At 37.0% G+C, this 19,741-nt stretch overlaps 1 protein-coding gene and 1 long non-coding RNA gene across 3 annotated transcripts; both read left to right on the top strand.

The window, feature by feature from the left end:
- The first annotated feature begins 1,699 nt into the window (after nucleotides 1-1,699).
- On the top strand, nucleotides 1,700-18,960 carry tnfaip6 (tumor necrosis factor, alpha-induced protein 6). Its single transcript, XM_067444995.1, has 6 exons — nucleotides 1,700-1,877; nucleotides 4,377-4,514; nucleotides 5,351-5,512; nucleotides 18,019-18,247; nucleotides 18,378-18,418; nucleotides 18,608-18,960. Exons 1-6 carry the CDS (start codon nucleotides 1,715-1,717, stop codon nucleotides 18,727-18,729), a joined length of 855 nt encoding a protein of 284 aa, XP_067301096.1. The 5' UTR covers nucleotides 1,700-1,714; the 3' UTR covers nucleotides 18,730-18,960.
- On the top strand, nucleotides 8,986-16,158 carry LOC137076055 (uncharacterized). Of its 2 annotated transcripts, XR_010905171.1 has the most exons (7): nucleotides 8,997-9,057; nucleotides 10,219-10,321; nucleotides 10,609-10,755; nucleotides 10,827-10,946; nucleotides 14,851-14,927; nucleotides 15,149-15,262; nucleotides 15,488-16,158. It is a non-coding gene; the product is annotated as an uncharacterized lncRNA (long non-coding RNA). The 2 variants fall into 2 exon arrangements; XR_010905170.1 differs by lacking the exon at nucleotides 10,219-10,321 and having other exon boundaries at nucleotides 8,986-9,057.
- Nucleotides 18,961-19,741: the final 781 nt, after the last annotated feature.

Here is a 19,741-nt window from a genome sequence, read left to right on the forward strand (position 1 = left end):
CTGTTTACCATCAGCTCTGTTTCTGTTCACCATCAGCTCTGTTTCTGTTCACCATCAGCTCTGTTTCTGTTCACCATCAGCTCTGTTTCTGTTCACCATCAGCTCTGTTTCTGTTCACCATCAGCTCTGTTTCTGTTCACCATCAGCTCTGTTTTCTGTTCACCATCAGCTCTGTTTCTGTTCACCATCAGCTCTGTTTTCTGTTCACCATCAGCTCTGTTTCTGTTCACCATCAGCTCTGTTTTCTGTTCACCATCAGCTCTGTTTTCTGTTCACCATCAGCTCTGTTTCTGTTCACCATCAGGTGTTTTCTGTTCACCATCAGCTCTGTTTTCTGTTCACCATCAGCTCTGTTTTCTGTTCACCATCAGCTCTGTTTCTGTTCACCATCAGCTCTGTAAATAAAATCGTAGTTTTTGTTATTTTTGGACCAAAATGTATTTGGTGATGTATAATGATGCTTCCAGAGATTCTAATCAACCAACTGATGTCACGTATGGACTACTTTGATGATGTTTTTATTAGCTTTCTGGATATGGACAGTACAGTGTGCTCTGGGACTAAAATATAAAATATCTTAAACTGTGTTCTGAAGATGAACGGAGGTCTTACTTGTGTGGAACGACATTAGGGTGAGTCATTAATCAATTACATTTTTGGGTGAACTAACCCTTTAAAGATTATGGAGGCCGCTGTGCTCTTAGGAATCTTATGTGCCACAAAAAATTTTGTAACCTTGGCCAGATGTGCAACCTGTGCCTTGTAACAATTCTGTCTCTGTGCTCTTCAGGCAGTTCCTTTGACCTCATGATTCTCATTTGCTATGACATGCACTGTGCTGTAAGGCCTTATATAGACAGGTGTGTGGCTTTCCTAATCAAGTCCAATCATAATAATCAAACACAGCTGGACTCAAATGAAGGTGTAGAACCATCTTAAGGATGATCAGAAGAAAAAGACAGCACCTGATTTAAATATATGAGTGTCACAGCAAAGGGTCTGAATACTTAGGATCTTGTGATATTTCAGTTTTTTTTTAAAAAATATATAAATCTGCAAAAATGTCAACAATTCTTTTTTTTTTTTCTTTTTTTTTTTTTTTAATAGGGTGCTGTGTGTACATTAATGAAAAAAAACTTACGTTTTTTTAACTTAAATGATTTTAGTGAATGGCTGCAATATAAGTTAAAAATGTAAGGGGGTCTGAATACTTTCCATACCCACTGTACAAGAAGAAAGCTCATATAACCTACTGTATCTTTGTGGTCCTCGAAAATATTTCCTTGTCAACTAAATTGAAGATAAGTTACAATGCTTCAATTAAAGTGGAAATGTGATTTCATCACTACAGGATACTCTTGTGGCACCACACACGTGTTTTTTATTAAAAAACAAAACACAAAAAAACAACAACAGGCCTTCTGGCATTTCAATGAATGCTGAATATGTTAACTTTCTCTTTCTGCTGGTGGGATTTGTTTTGTACGGTGTGATAGACTATTTTTTTAGTGGACGCAAACTAATATTTTAAGTCCATTAATTTATTTATTAGAAAGTTGTAGCTGTATAAACTCACTTAGCATATGGCTCTGCTCTGGGGTCTTCCCCGATCCACCCCTCCGAACAATCGTCATCATTTACTGAAATAACACGTCAGACCACACCTAACGGAGTCTAGTGGGCAGGAAAACCATTTAAACTTGGCGTGCGCCTGATGTGCAGTTCATTACGTGACAGCTGCGCCAACATCTGTATGATCCGCTGCGGAGTGAGAGAAATGCTTGTGTTAACGGCTGTATTCGCTGTTATATTTGTCCTGGAGGAGACTGAAGCTTGGGGTTACAAGAATGGAATACTGCACAACTCTATCTGGCTGGGTATTTATGTCAATTGTTCCTACTGTTGATCCAAAATGTGTTTAGTAGAATCAATGATAGGTCATAACTTAAAACTAATATTTATTTTCTTTCATGTTTAAAAATCTAAATCTTTAATTTGCTGTTAAAGGGTTTTATAACTACAACTATGACACTGCATGTTGTGTGCATTTCGCTTTGGGACATGAGAGGCTTATTCATGGCTATGTGAAAGGCTGACAGTGCATCCAGTCTGAAGGGACCTTGTAAACACAGGGAAATTACTTCATTCTGTTACTGTGTACTGTAACTTACCCCATGGCACCTCAAAACACTTTCAACATGATCCAAGAACCTTTCTATAAAGGTATTTAGAGTTGTTTGACTGCAAGGACAGGAAAGAACAATCTACATTTGATAGCTCTACCCTAGTGAAAAAAATAAGCATTTGCTGTTAGGTATGTTTTGAAGCATGGTAGATGGTTTGAGCTGGTTTAAGCTGGTCCTTAGCTGGTCATGAGCTGGTTTAGGCTGGTCAAGGTGCTGGTCCTAAGCTGGCCCTAAGAATCTAGTAGCTCCAGCTCAGGACCATCTTATAACAAACTCATGACCAGCATAAGCCAGCTCAAACCAGCTGCCATGCTGCCATCCCCCCCCCCCCCCCCCCCCCCAACAGGGGTAGGCTAGCATTTCACTGTTTTAACCATATAAAAAAACAATATTTACCAATGTTTAAGTTGTAGTCAGCTGTAATTTGGGTTAAACTATTTAAATAAATAATTAGTGTGCGAATTGTGGGGGATAATCAGTAGGCTATCTACGACTGGAACCACACACCAAAAACTAGTTTTTTTTTAGTTTTTTTTAGAAGTGACTTTTTGATAATTAACTTAACAATAAGTTGGTATTAGAAACTAAATTATATCAGCCTTCTTATTGTGTTCCATCAAAGTATGACTGAAACTTGATAGCATGAAAATCATAATAGGGAAGTGCTGTTGATTATGGTTACCTCAGATGAACCTCACTTCTTTAGCGTAGGAATCAGGAAAAAGCGGGCTCTGCACTGATCTATAATATAGGCCTCTTATACGCCAGAGAAACCAATTAGCAGCCATCTTAAAAATGTTGTGTTTGAACTTCCGTGTTATGGCACCGCGGTTGAAGAGTAATTAGCCCGTGAACCGTGTTTACTTACTATAGAGTTAACGAAAGTTATCATTCTCATTGTAATGTTTGAAGCTGATGTCATAATAAATAGAGCAGGAAGATTTTAAAACGAGTGGTTCGTTCATAAATCCGTAAGATCTTACCTTCATACTGTGGAAATACAACACAATAGTGATGGGGAGTCGACTCTAAAATAGTTGATTCATCAGCTCTTTATAGCCCCTGAGTCTGGGTCGACTCCAGCACAGAAAATGATTAACCGTATGTTAATAATCATTAAATTAACCATAAATCATAAAAAAAACGTACATCACAAATAAACACATTAATAAGTACTCATTACTATATGTATTTTTATGTTTTATGTTAAATTTTTAGTATTTTTAGTTCTCTTGTCCAAGCACCTTTTAGACAATGATCATGTTCGTTTAGTGCACATACTGTAATATGACCATTATGATAAGATGAATTTATTAAATCCCCCCATTCTTGTTTAATATTATTTGACCATTGATGTTTTTTGTGGCTTTTCCCTCTGTAAAATAAGGTAGCAACAGAGATAACTCATTGATTCATCGCTTAATTGGATTGATTTGGACCGCTAAAAGTGAACACCGCTACAACACAGAACAGAGATGACACAACACAATGAGCACAGCCAGCGTTGCAAAGTGTCGGGGCTACATAAGTTATATAGACCTATAATATAGGCCTATCAGTGGGGCTCTGACTAACAGTTGATCTAGTTAATCAGAGCACGTATTTCAAGATGCTCTCGCTATTAGTACATGTTTGGAAATGCTGCTGAAAACTGATGTTACGGTGGCATAGCTTGACAACTAGGCTCACTACACATCTGAAAACACTTAGGGCTAAACAAGCAACAGGATTTAGCTACATTCATTCTTCCAACGAGTCTCCCATTTGGGCTTTTCTCAGAGACATGTTTTGAGCTCAGTTGCAGTCTTCTGAAAACCTTGATGTTTGAGGCCAACTCACTGGCTTAAAACTCATTTTAGACAGGATCCAACTTCTTCAAGGTTATGCATGCATGCTTAAAAACAACTGCAAAACAGCATGATGTTCTGTGAGGTAAAAAGAGGCCTCATCTGGTTTAGTAATCTTTGCAACAGCAATTGGATGTACATCATATCTGTCCCTTGTCTATTCAGGATGTCCTGCAGAGTAAAATATATATGTTGGCTAAAATCTTCACAAATAATTTTCTTGTTGTAGTTCTGACGTAATTTGAGTAGACAGGTAGAGTCATTGTTCTGAGACACTGAACAGAACCAGATAACTTCACAGGAGTCCACAAAGCTGATAGCATTGCCAAATTTCTCCTTACAGAGCAAGCAGCTGGAGTTTACCACCGCGAATCTCGCAAAGGAAGATATCAGCTGACATATAAGGAAGCCATGGCTGTGTGCAAATTTGAGGGAGGAACTCTTGCTACATATGATCAACTGGAGGCTGCTCGACAAATTGGTTTGTATCACACTTACAAATCTCGCCTGGATCAGATGCCAAAAGAAACAGAAAGGGAGGGTCTGTGTTGAAAGGTGTTGAAAGTTGAGCAAGTCCTATAACTTTTAAAAGAGTAAACAACCAGAAACAACTTTAAACCACACCTGAATCAGCCAGCAAGCAGAAGGATAATCAACGTTCTCACAGTCAGATATATTATATATTTGCACATGTCAATTAAACAAAGCAATGAAAATGTCCTAGTGCCACCCAGTGTTATGTTTAACTATAAAAGTAATTGTCATGTGTTGCCTGAGCAGTAACACCTGTTTTATTGTAAAATGATCCCTTTTCTTAGCAGTAAGAGTAAATTTGATCCAGACACGAGCTCTGATCTGTAATGACAATGTTTTGTGGTTAGTACAGGCCTATGGTAATCTACGCAGGAGGTCTGCTTTGCTTTATTTTTTCATCACTGTATGCAGCCTTCAAATGGTGCCCATGGCTCCTCAGAGCACAAGAGCCCTTTATTCTTCATACCCTCGAAAAAGACAGATTTCCCTTCAATTATTAGTTTTGTTATGGAGAACATTTTATATTCAGTCTATACAGAATCACTGTGTGAATTACTGCAGATGCAATAATTTCAACATTAAAATGTATTCATCAAATTAACCTCATATATTTTTGTAATGTATTATTTTTTTAATATTATTGATCATTGTTAATATTGTATTTGATCACATTTTATTAATTATAATTTCTAATGAATTGAATTTAAGATTATTTAATATTAATGTAAAAAAAAATAAGTAGAAAGATGTTTAATACTAACAGAAAATGTCTTTCTCTCAAAGGGTTCCATGTGTGTTCAGCTGGATGGTTTGACAAAGGACGTGTGGGCTATCCGATTGTTAAAGCTGGTGCTAACTGTGGCTTCGGGAAGATCGGAATCATTGATTACGGATACCGGCTCAACAAAAGTGAGAGGTGGGATGTCTACTGCTACAACCCTGAGGGTGAGTTTGAGAGGTGTAAGTTAGGCAATCATCGGTACAATCACCTGATATTTGTTTTGACAAAGTAGTGACACAAATCATAGGTTTATAAGCTTTCCTTGAAAACTATCCAGGGGTGAGTCTCCTGTTCAACAACGTAATTCACTGCTTAAAGGGTTAGTTCACCCATAAATGAAAATTATGTCATGAATTACTCACCCTTATGTCGTTCCAAACCTGTAAGACCCTCGTTCATTTTTAGAACATAAATTAAGATATTTTTTATGAAATCCGAGAGATTTCTGTCCCTCCCATAGGCAGTAATGTCATTGCAACTTTCAAGGTCCAGAAAGATAGTAAAGATATTGTAAAAAAAATCTTTGAGCGGTTAGCACTTGATATTTTGTTTTTGTATTTTATAAATATATTCTTATAAAAACCCATCGATTCGATTCATAACGCCTTTATTAAATTTTATAATGGATGGATGCACTTTTTTTTAAGCTTTAAATTTTGGGCATTCACTGATATTATAATGCTTGGATTAGCTGGGACATTTCTGAATATAACACTGAAATTTATGAAAAATATGAAAATATGTCATATAGCCCTAGGATGATTAAGGGTGAGTAAATTATGGAATATAATTATGGAATAATTTTCATTTTAGGTGATATATCCATTTATCCATAGTTCTAAAAACTATGCTTCTAAACACAGGTCGGGAGCTGTAATTCCAACTTCACTTCTTTGCGATGCTGTTTGCGAATGTTCATTGGAACTATGATTTTGGGAAACACTGACTCATTTTGGCTCTTTAAATGATTTTAAAATGACGGTAGCATCATTATTTTATTTTTCATGCCTGTAACTCTAAAAGTATTTGAGATTTCTTAATATCCTCCAGAAGCTGTTAAAATGAACAAAATCCCATCTTCCAAATATCCCAAAAACTTATTCAGATATAGATTCTTATAAATACACTTTTGAGAGCAAGTTAATGCGCCTCAACAATTTTCAGTAGATTTTTTGTACTCAGAGTTATGTTTTATGCAATTCTTTTGATAGAATAAAACGAGATCAATTTCTAGTTTAAACAATATTTATTCTTCAGACATTATTCTTTAAATGCAATTATATCAGAGGTGCGCAAAGTGAACCACATTTGGTTTGTGTGGAGCTTCTTTGAGATGCCCATATCTATGGGTCTGAACTATACGGCCTTGAAAGTTTATTAAAAATGAGAATATAAAAAAAATAGATTTATATTAATATATCTTTGTAAAACTTTACAATAAGGTTTCACTAGTTAACAATAATGGATGTAACTAACATGAACTAGACATGAGCCATATATTTGTTACTGTATTTGGTCATCTTTGTTAACGTTAGTTAATAAAAATAAAGCTTTTCATGGTTTGTTCATGTTAGTCCACTGTGCATTAATAAATGTTAACAAGTATTAGCAAATGTTAAAGTTAACATTAACAAAGATTATTAAATACGTTATAAATAATGCAGTTCATTATTAGTTCATGCTAACTAATGTAGTTAACTAATGAAGTGGATAGCTACAACCAACCAGACTCAGAGCAATGTGAAGCAGGGTTAGTTGATAATTAATCTTTTGCCATATCTGGTCAGAAAAACTCTAAACGCATCTTTCCTTCTTATGAATGATTTCAGTGCCGTTCTTTGTTCTTTTCTCAAAGAAAAGCTTAACTTCAAGTCTTCCAGAGTCACGGCCAAAGCCGATTTGAAAGACCGCTGTTCGCCCGCTTCTTTGTTTACAAGAAGCCTGCGGTACCGCCACCACTGTGCCATCATTATGTTAAGCCCTGCCCTCCTACTATACACGATGTGATTGGCCTAACCAGAGTTTCATTTTTCAAGCTCACAAGTCTATGGAGAGTTGCTAGACGACACTCGCAACAAAATAAATTTGCTACCGCTAGGGTGCTTCTAGATTTCTAGGCTAGATACCTTGAATGCTTTTAGAGTAACAGGCATGCAAACTTTGGAAAAACAATACTTGTGGCAATCAAACAGGTATGTTCTATGCAACTGAGTTGATAGAAAAACACGAGATACATTTCTAGTTATTATTTGTTCTTCAGATATTCCTCTTTAAAAGAAAAAAAGTATCAGGTATATACAAAGAGAACAACATTTGTTTTTGGACCACTGAAAATTTACTAATGGAGCTGCATCAAGATTGAAGCATTGAGGGCCTTTAAAATGAAAACACAAAAAGGAAAGTTTTTTTAAGAACCAGAATATAAAAGGATATTAAGATATATTTAATACTTCTTGACAGGTATGCAAACTTGAGGCAAAAAACACAAGAAGTGTGTTTTGCCAATTTTAATTGGCAATGATACAAATATTGTCAATAGATGTTTCCAATAGACTTACCAATCTCTGTGTAAAAATGCCCCAAATAAGTGGATTACTCAGTACATGTAGATCTGTGACATTTAATATTTTGGCATTCGTCACTATTTATGTTTGTCTTTCTACAAAAAAAAGAAGAATTTACACAATCCAAAAGTTGAGCCGGGGACCTCTACACTCTAAAAAAAAAAGGTTCTTCAGTGGTTCTTCAGCGGTTCTTTAGGGTGGATAAGGTGCTATATAGCACCAATACCATATAAAGAACCTGTAAAGCCCCTGTGTGGTTCTTCAGCGGTTCTTCAGTGGTTCTTTGGGGTGGTTAAGGTGCTATATAGCACCACTGTCATAAATTAAAAAAAGCCCCTCTAGGTTCTATCTCTCTTTTAGTTTCTTAATTTAGTTGGGAAATTGATTACAAAACAACATTAAATAAAATAATAATATTCACATGAAGTTAACATGGTTCTCAACCTTTTTGGCCCAAAGGCCCCCAAATTAAATATTTCAGAGCCCTCAAACACAACACTTTTTGACCCCAGCAAAGTGATTCAAAACAGCTTTTTGGCATTGGTATTAAAAATTAAGCTAATGAATATGGGGCCTGCCCAACTTTTTAAAATTAAAACACAATAGGTATTCAATACACACAAATTATAACTGTAGACGGCTACCAAATCAAATCCACACTTGAACCATTTTCAAATCATCACCCATACAATCGCTTATTATATTAATACCCAATACATTATAGATAAAAATAATAAAAAACCTCTTGGAAAAAAATTTCTCAGCTGGAAACTGATTTCACTTTATCACACCACTATAAAATGTTATTTACAGCGCCAAAACAAAGTTATCTTAACATTTATTTTATTTTAATTTTATGTTTTGTTCATTTGTGTAGTCTAGCTTTTTATATATATATATATATATATATATATATATATATATATATATATATATATATATATATATATATATATATATATATATACATCTGATTGGCGCGTTTATATATATATATAAACGCACCAATCAGATGTACGCTGTTTGTGCGCGAGCGGTCCTACTCGAGAAACTGCGTCATTTGTGTCGTTGCTCGTTGGACCTTTGGCTTTGGAGCCGGCGTCGTTATGAAGAGAGACTGAGGAGAGAGAAAGAATCTTGCCCAGGTGAGTGTCATACCTCCAACTGTCACATAAATATGCTATTAAAGTTGAGTTACTTGTTAGGGGGAAATTTTGTTGGTATTTTAAAATGTTGTACCGTGTTTTGAGTAATGTTAGCCGACTGTGTGGAGCCTGACCAACTGTGTTGACTAACGTTAATTTAACTTAGTTAACGATTTTTTTTCCCCAATAAACAAAGCGAATAACATCCTACTGACGCTCAAAAAGAAAAAGGAAAATAATTTCTTACACTCGAGCCAGAGTTGCAGCAGCAGTAACGTTTTAGTAACGTTAAGTTATTTCAACCAAATACACTGAAACGTCTTTGGTGTAACGTCAACCGACAAAGCTCGAGAGACAGAGGGGGGTTTAACGTTAACGTTAAGGAGATGCGGTTAGGGATATTTGTTGCTTAACTAACACTGAAGTGTAACGTTAAGTAATAATTAAGGCTAACGTGGTCGTTCGTTTCGTGACTAACTAACTTTTTTTTTTTTTAATCGCTAATAGAGATGACAGCCACGGTCCTAGAGGTGGGCTTTATATAGCTGCACCGTTCCCATGGATGCTGTGTCTAGTAACGTTAGTGAATATGAAATAAAAATAACATATGCACAACTTCTTAACTATTAAGTTAAAATTAAATGCAAGCCTACTTATGTTAACCGTTTAAAGCTCAAATAATGTATTTAATCTTCCATGCAAGAGGTGTAACATTACATAGTGTAAGGTTACGTCAAAGACTTCTATGCAAATGTAACTGGAATGGAAGCAAACAACAAATTCTTTAACGTTAGGCTAAAAGTTAACGTTAGCTCTATTTATTTAGGCTATTTATCATTAGCTTAATTATTAACATTGGCCTATTTCATGTCATGCATATTTGCATGTAACTGTTAATGAATTGGTTTGAAGATCATTTTCAGTTAAGGCTGTGCATCATCAATGTCACCATACGATACACATCACGATATGGATCAATTTGTAATTACATTTCTTTTGAGCAGAGTTTAGTAACAGTAATATCTGTTTATTGAATAACCAGTGCCAGTGTTTCTGTTATAACAGTTGTGATAATTAAATAAAAAAAATTAAGAGTTAAATTAAATTAATTGTCACAAGAACAGCTTGGTTCAATATCGATTATTTTTGGCTACATAACAGGTATGCCACATGCATGGCAAATTTTCTCAAGGAATAGGATACACATCTCTTAACTGATGCTGTAAACTATGGGAGTCAGTTGAAGCCTACTATAATATTGAAGGTAAAATTGAACAGATTTGTACAAACACTTAAATTACACTTTTTTTTTATAATAATAAAGTTAAAATATTTGCTAAACAAATTACATATTTCTACTCAAATTTGTTTTTTAAAGTATAAACATTTAAATGGTGGCTGTCAAACAAACTTTCTCAATTCACATTTGGTGTAGCAGCAGAACTTTGGTGTCTGTTCATCTAAGACAAATTTTATGAATCTTTATAGATTCCTGTGTAAGTGTGTTTTGTATTTGTACCCACATTTGTACCAATTTCAATACCCCTATAGGTTGATGCAGGAGAAGATGAACAAAGTATTAGGGGACATCTAGAGAAGCTTCAACCAAACATAGAGCTCCTCAAAGAAAGGATGGTGTGGAAAAATTTTGTGTCCAACCATAGCACAGAGGAGACTCGTTTCAGACTGGTGAAAATGGTAAGTACAGTAGTGTGTTGATTGCCTCCTTATGTATGACTATTTTTTAATATGTCTTTTTTTTACTTTAGCCAACAAATTCTTACACAGCTCTCTGCAATGGAACAGAGGCCTTCAAGTTTCACGGAGTCCCCTTAAGGACAAGTTCAGGCGAAAGATTGGCGACTGTGAAGATGGCAGGCTAAAAAAAGGTAATTAGGGTGGTGCTATAATTCAACAAAACAAGAAATTGGGTCTACCTACAGTTCTGTTGGTCTGGAGTGTATTTCCCGTATAACAAAGTAACGCAGGTGGTGGAGTAATAACTGCTTTTAATTAATTATTTTGAGATAGAATTCATGCTAGATCTTTTGCTATAAATTATGGACATGGCACCTGAGGCCTAATTCTTATTTTTCTCAGTTATTTTGCTTCATTTCCTGATTCAATCAAAGACTCTTTCTTACGTCCTAGAGCGCGTCCGCACATGCGCACTCTTCAAAAAAGGTCATTTAATATGGCCTTATACATATACATAATACATAAAGGACATTTGTATGTATTCGAAAAAAGTCCCGGCTGAAACATTGTCCCTCACATCACCCCCTCCCCCTCTCATTTCTGGCAATGGGGGGAGGGGGAGATGTGAGGTAGGATGTTTGACCCGGGACTTTTTACTGCGCTGAATACTAAGTGCTATTCCGCCATACATTATAGTTCTCCTTTTTAATCGGCTTAGAAAAGCACCACATTTTATTTTGTGTCACTATACTTGATCGTTCAACTATTTGTTTAACTGTATTTAAATAGGGAAACCGTGGAGGTGTTTGGAGGCTTCTAACTTGATCTCTGTTTGGTACCATAGTGAATGAACTGGGCTTAGTGGGCTAAGCTAAATGCTATCAGATCGTCAGCGCGCGTCAGAGAGATTAAGTGCACGCACTCCGACGAGAGAGGTATGCGTCAACTCGTCTTAGTTAAGGGAATAACATAGTTTAATGTGAAAAAAGCGGTAAAGTATCCTTTTAAGTCCACGTCATGCAAACAAGAAACTATGCTTCTAACCAAAGGTCTAGAGCTGTCGTTCCAACCACACAAGTTTACGATGCAGTTTGCGAACGTTCATTGGAACAATGGTGTCGGGAAACACCAAATCGTTGAACTATGTCAGTAACAACGGAACTTGCGACCATAGTTGGCTAACGATGGGGAAATGCACCCCGGATTGACTTGAAAATTAACATGCAGTTTCTTTTCTGGGCCTGTTATGAAGTTTTATGTAGCATCATTTCTCAAAGCTAAAGTCTGAACATTCTGTTTTTGCTTCAAAAGAGAACAATTATACAATCTTATTTTAACATCTGTGTTGGGATTGTGATTAAAATGCAGTGGTTGCCTATCATTTTAAATGGGTACAGACAGTTGAACAGGTAATACCAGATGAACTGGCAATCGCAATGTGCAAACACACAGTTTCTTCCTAAATGCTGTTTCACAGTAGCCTTGAAGTCTAGACGCACCCTTGCAGCAGCAAATCTAATTTGCAGCGAGTGTGGTCTATTAACTCATAAAATTGTGAACTGGAAAAAATAAACTCTGGTCAGGCCAATCACATTGTGTTTAAAGTTGGTGGGCGGGCTTAACATATTGACGGCACTCCAGCAGATGTGCGGTCTTGTGTAGGTTCCGCATGCAACTTGTAAACAAAGAAGCTGGCGAACGGCGGTCTTTCAAATCGGCTTTGGCCGCGGCTCTGGAAGATTTGGAGTTAAGCTTTTCTTTGAGAAAAGAACAAAGAACGGCACTGAAATCATCCTTTAGAAAGGGAAGATGTGTTCAGAGTTTTACCGACCGGATACGGCAAATGTTTAATCAACTAGTTCCACTTCACGTTGCTCTGGTTGGTTGTAGCACTATCTTATTGCGTGCAGAGGGAATTTGAAAGACAACCGTTTATCACGCCCCTTGGATTGAGTCCTGTCAACGGTGAGTCTGAGTCAACATCTTGATGTGGGTTTGGCTTGTCAGGCCAGTTCAAAAGGGAAGTGCAAGTAGATGCAAAGGGAGCGGTACACAGTCAATACTCAGGCAAGGACCCCCTCCGCTGGTGTGGCGTTACACTCCGTTTATAAAAATGCCAGTGAGCGTGTGGACTAGGCCTAAATTCACTATCCCTCATTCTTCGCTGGTTTCAGTGGTTGCACTTGCAAGCTATCACCATCATTATCACTCATTAGCGCACCAAACTTCAGCTCTCTTCACTTTACCACTTGGTCTGGTCTCTTCAAAAAGGACACATAACAGACCCTACCTGGTTTTGCACTGGAGTGCTTACCTATTATACTCACCTGATAAACCTACCTGTTGTTCCTGATCTGTCATCCGTCTTCTTTTTCCTGCGTTGTCTACTTGGATCTTCTTATCACTAGTCATTTACATCGCACACCACCTGCACAGAGAACCACGTATCACCACCAGCTAAGTCTTCAGTAAACCAGCATCATTGTTGCATTGCCACTTTGTTATCCTATCTTTACAATAAAGACTTATTGTTTCACTTATCCCCCTTATCTGGCCTCTTGCTTGTGGATGACAGAAGACCAAACCACAAAAAGAAAACATGAGCTGGAAATTCACTGGAGAGCGTTGTTCCCCAGTATGCTTTACAGCCAGCCCCAGAGTCTCATCCTAAGATGGGTGCCTTGTCAGAACTCCCTTCCTAAAATTACTTCTCATCTGAACTTGTGTCCTAAAATGGCCAATGATTTCAATTCACTTCCTTTTCTAGGATCCAGTAGCAACTACCTTCCTTGTCCAGAGGCTCTAGTCCATGAGCCCACTCTAGTTAGTGAGTTTACTCTTATCCCAGAGGACATTTCTGTGCCTATAATGCAGCTAGCATATGTGTCTTGGCCACACACACATCGGCTCCAACCCCTGCACTGCCTTGACATCCCGAACTACCTGCACCTTCATGGCTTCCAGAACCGCATTCACCGACATGGCTTCCTGAACCGCCTGCCCCGCCATGATCTTCCAGAACCCCCTGCACTGCCATGGCTTCCAGAACCGTCTGAACCGCCATGATCTTCCAGAACCCCCTGCACTGCCATGGCTTCCTGAACCACCTGCACCGCCATGGCTTCCAGAACCACCTGCACCGTCATGGCTTCCAGAACCACCTGCGCTGCCATGGCTTCCAGAACCGCCTGCACTGCCATGGCTTCCAGAACCGCCTGCACTGCCATGGCTTCCAGAACCACCTGCATCGCACCGCCATGATCTTCCAGAACCCCCTGCACTGCCATGGCTTCCAGAACCGCCTGCACCGCCATGGCTTCCAGAACTGCCAACTGCGCCCTGGTCTCCAAATCAACCGGCTCCCTGTACCATCCTGGAGACAACCTGCTCTGATGAACCATAATGAGTCCAGGATGCAGACGCCCTCGAACAACCCCAGCATTCCTCTTGTTCCACATCTACACCCACTCCTCATTATCACCATCGTTATCACTCATTAGCATACCCTACTTGAGCTCTCTCCACGCCACCATATTCTCTGGTTTCGACAAAGAGAAGCATCACAGACCAGGCCTGGTTTTGCACTAGAGTGCAAAATTATATTATATACTTTTATACTCACCTGAGAAACCTACCTTTTGTTCCTGACCTGTCATCTGTCTTCTTTTTCTTGTGTTGTCTGCTTGGTTCTCCTACTAACCAGTCATCTACATCGCACACCACCTGCACAGAGAACACTGTATCACCTGACATTCATCCATGCTTGTTTTGCATTCCCGATTTGTTCTCCTATCGTTGCAAAAAAGACTTGTTTCACTTACCTCCCATGTCTGTCCTCCTTTGTTCCCTATGGACCCCTGTAGGCAAAGAGGGGTATTGCAACTTGTCCCAATGTGCATGTGATGAATGCCTGTGTATTTGTACTAGTCAAATTAAGTATACTTTGAATGGATGTGCGTTCGACTAAGCGTACATATAAAAAACTAAATATACCTTGGGCATTAAACAGTAATGAAGGTTAAAACAAACAAAAAAAGTATTGGCTAAAAGCATCCCCCATGTTATGTTAATCTAATGATGTTATTTTGTTTAAAGGCCTACAGTTGGAACCAACTGTTTTGCTCTTGCCTGCACTGTTGAAGGATGACCCGAGGTTGCTGTTTGAAGTTGAGGTGAGCCTTGAACAGTTTACTAGTGTGTAAAGCACAATCTAATCAAAGCATTACCCTATTACTTACACTCGCATTTTATTATGCAAATTATTTTAATTCAAACATTATTTTTTTTTTTTGTTGGTCTCTTCAAACTATCTTATTAAATTGAAGAGACAATTACATTCAATATAGAAATAAATATGAGAAGATGGTTAATGCTATTATTTCCTCTCCTCCAGGGCCATGCTCAGACCAGCCCTTCTGACATCCCAACACCTAAGATGGTGCTTAAAGGCTGCAGGGAGGGTCATCCCCTGCAGTATGACCACATTTTACTCACTTTGGATGGCGAGGTAATCACTGAGGAGAGTGAGGACATCTCAATGGCACTGGGGCCTACTCTTGTGTGTGTGTGTTGTGTTTGGAGTCCAGTATTCTACAGGACTCAAAAATACACTGACCTTTTTGGACTGTCGTTTTAAAATAAAAGGATGGAGCCGGACTTCCTGTCACCATAAAAGATGTGTACAGTTCAATCTGTGACCAGATTTAAGTGATATATTCTCTCTTTTTTCCAGTTTCAGTTCCAGTTTATGTATTGTTTTTAAAATCCTGAAGGACTTGCAAATGGCTTGAAAGCTTAAAGGGTTAGTTCACCCAAAATTGATTCAAGCTGATAGAAGAGCAACTTTGACTGAAATAGCCACTCGTTACAAATGAGGTATGCCGCAAAGCATTTGTGAAGCCACAACACGCACAACCTTGAGGCGGATGGGCTACAACAGCAGAAGACCCCACCGGGTACCACCCATTTCCACTACAAATAGGAAAAAGAGGGTACAATTTGCACAAGCTCACCAAAATTGGACAGGTGAAGACTGGGAAACGAACAACATTAGGGTAAGTAATTAATGACAGAATTTTCATTTTTCGGTGAACTAACCCTTTAACTCTGATTGCAAATGGTTGTATAAGCAGTTTTCTTGTATATAATAAGCTATTATAAATTAGTTAATATGAATGCATGAGTGTATGTATCATACATCTGTATGTAGAATGAATTCAAATGGTGAAAAGTAATCATAAGAGGTCTATAATACCTGTAGAAGGGTTTACAACTACTGTCTTTGAGTAGACTTTAGGGTTCTATGTTTTCTCTCGCTTTCTTCCAGTGTTCCAGTTATGTATTTATTTTTTTCAGTTTGCATGTGATTGTATTAAAGTTTTTGAGCAATTCCACTCACTCATTAATCTGTTACAAACTCAAAATTTTCCAAATAAATTTTTTTTTGTAAAAAACACAACAGGTCTCTTTTTCAAAAATGTACATATTTCAAGTGTGTTGCATTTTTTATATGTGTGTACAAGGTATATTGTAATGTTTATATATAGTCCCTGACTTGTCAGCACTGATTTTATTTGCTACTAAGATTAATCAATTAAATGGTTTTGAAAGTGTAATTTATTTTGTTTCTCAGAAAGCATTTAATACAGTATTTTAAATCTTTAAAACCACAATTTGGTAAGAATTATCATTTACCTTTTAAGTAAAAGTTGTAATTAAGAAGCTTATTGACATCAGAAGCGTGTCTGACATGATAATGGTCCCTACTATCTAAAAAAAAAACAATATATAAAAAAAAAAATATATATATATTGCACCTCTAATTTGACAAATGTGCTAGAAAGCTACTTGATGAATAGGTGCTATATAGCACCAAAAAAGGTTCTTCTGATTACGAACCAAAGAACCACTCCTGGTGCTATATGGCACCCCTTATGGTTCTATATAGCACCAAAAAAGGTTCTTCTGATTACGAACCAAAGAACCACTCCTGGTGCTATATGGCACCCCTTATGGTTCTATATAGCACCATTTGACAAAGGTGCTATATAGCACCTTTAAAGATAGGTGCTATATAGCACTGAAAAAGGTTCCCCTATGATTACGAGCCAAAGAACCATTTTTAGTGCTATATAGCACCATTTTTGTTTAGAGTGTAGTTGAGTTGACACGGAATGACCCTATATCATTATTCAGACTTTCATTGGTCTCTAAACTATAAGGGTGGGATAACTTGTGGTCTGGACAATGACAGCCATGACGAAACACTGATGAGAAAAGGTGATGGCTGTTTTATGACACACAATGACAGATAGACCTCAGCAGAGGACATTATTCATATAAGTTACATGCAGAAAAAAATGCCCTAAATGTGAAATGGTTGTTTTCTCTTGTGTGAATATGGAAGAGTATAATGAAAAATGTTTCTCACTATGAATAATCTAAACAAAGCCCCGTGAAAGTTTTAAGAGGTGTGGTAATGTCTTACCAGAGACCCAGCTGAGTTTCTAACTGGCTCTTTTCACCCGATTTATAATGAGCTAATGAAAGAAATTCTCCCCTTGGAGAGCTTAAGTCAGCAGTGATCTCAGAGAGAAGTCAAAGTAAATGGTGACCACAGACTTTCAGGTTGAGATGTCCAGGGAAAGATGTTGGCATGGACATTCTTTGTGTTTTAGATATGGCATTCAAAGTAAGCTCCTAATCGATTATATGGTGTAAGGAATCATTATGACCTGACTGTCATCTCATCTGATGAAACTGTATACTACATTAGAAAAGATTTTAAATAATGGTTTGACAAAGCATTGCCTGAAAGTTTAATTTAGATACTTAGATGTTTCATGGAATACAATGCAGACAGGATGGATTTGCTTATTTAATAAAATAAAATAAAAAACATTTCTAATAAATGAATACTGATTTATAGTCTAAATTTAGTCACATTTCCAGTCAATGCATGATTCAGGGCAGGGCACTGCGATGTATGTCACTGCGAACCAGCTCAACCACAGAAACAGTTTGGATTTGTCATCGTCTGCATAAGTATACTGCTCATATCCCTTTGACTACTTCTAATGTTTATCTACATGTGGGGAGATGAAACATGATTCCAACTAATCAAAATGACAGTATGAATGATCCCTTTTTTCAATCTTTTTTATTTATTTATTGATATTTATGTATTTATTTATTCATTTGATTTTGAATTTATTGATATTTATTTATGTAATAATTTGTACACTTGTTGTACTGACTTTGCAGCAAAGGAGTGTGGAGGAGTGCACACAGATCAGGAGAAGGTTTTAGATTCTCCTGGTTATCCAGAAGAATACCAGGACGAGCAGATTTGCTACTGGCACATTCGTGTGCGCTACGGCCAGAGAATCCGCCTGCACTTCCTAGACTTTGACATTGAGGAGGACACAGCTTGCCTCAGTGATTACCTGGAGATCTTTGACAGCTATGATGATATTTCGGGCTTTGTTGGCAGGTAAATAATAGCTGTTTATTTTTGATATACTGTAGGCCTTGAAGTTACATTTGCTGAGAAATTACAGTTCAACAAATATTTAAAAAAAATTAAAATAAAAATATAAAACATTTGTGTCTGTTCTGGATAGATACTGTGGGGATGAAGTTCCACAGGACTTCATAAGTACAGGTATGTTGTTGCAAATATTTTAAGTTATTTAAAGTGTTAAGTATTTAAAGTTTTTCCCTTGCATTCGGGTTTAAATGCATTAATTTAAACATTTTTGTTCTTGATGGTAAGATATTCAGATATCTTATATAGAGGGAACTAGATCCAAATAGAGATAGTGTCTTTCTTTCTGTATTGTCTTTTGCTCAGGTAACGTCATGACTCTGAAGTTCCTCTCTGATTCTTCTGTGACGGCCGGAGGGTTTCAGCTACAGTACATTGCTGTGAACTCCTCTCAGCTCTTTGACGATCATGCTGACACCTTCTCTTGACCACTGTTTAATACACCAATCACACTTCTTTGTGTCATTTTTTATATATTCTTTCTTTAACCACATTGCAATATTAAAGCTAATAATAATCTCAAATGTAGGTGTATGGGCCTGTGGACATGTCAAAAACTCTTATAAAACAGTTTTCACACTCTTACTAGTTTATTTAATTTGTCTAGTAACAATGTCCAAAATTGTATTTAATGTTTTACAGTGTTTTAATGTGACCATCATGTAACAAAAATAAATAATTTGAAATCTGTTGGTTTTAAGAAATAAACTCATTGGACAAATACAGTGCATGAAGCTGAAGAAACATGTAAAATGAAAACCTTTTCTCAATGGGACAGTTACCCAGACATGAAAATTCTGTAATCATTTATTCACCTTTATATTGTTCCAAACCTGTGTTTGTGTGTGTGGGTGCGCGCACGTTAACATAAAAAATAATTTAATTACCAAAGCTGTTTGGTTGCCAACATTCGTCATGATCTTTTAGGCTTATGTGAAGTTATACGGGTTTAGAACGCACAAAGAAAAGAAAATTATTATATTTTCATCTCTTGAAGCAGAATTTGTTCATGTAGACATTCTTCATAACTAGCGATTCTGCTCAGCACAACATAACACGAATTAATGCTAATAGAAAAAACAAACAAACCGTATTTGCCAATACAATGTTTTTGAACACTGCAGCAAACTGATGGTTCAACAAATAGTTGAATGATTTTAGATTCATTTTAGATAGTTCTTCAGAGTAAGAAATATAATGCAGGTTACACTTTGCCTAAATATTTGAGCTTATGTGACATTTTAATTATTAAGTCTCTTGGCCCTCTTATTGTGTGTCCCTTGACCCCTATAGCCTACCCCTGTACATTTGCAGACTATAATAATAAGCATATTTACTAATAATAATAAAAAAAAGACCATATTTTCCTAATTTAATTGTGTTTTCATTCAAGTTGTGGCAAAGTATTTTAATTCATTGAATAAATAATTTATGAGAGGG

The sequence above is a fragment of the Pseudorasbora parva genome, chromosome 5 (assembly GCF_024679245.1).
Source record: "Pseudorasbora parva isolate DD20220531a chromosome 5, ASM2467924v1, whole genome shotgun sequence".
NCBI lineage: Eukaryota > Metazoa > Chordata > Actinopteri > Cypriniformes > Gobionidae > Pseudorasbora > Pseudorasbora parva.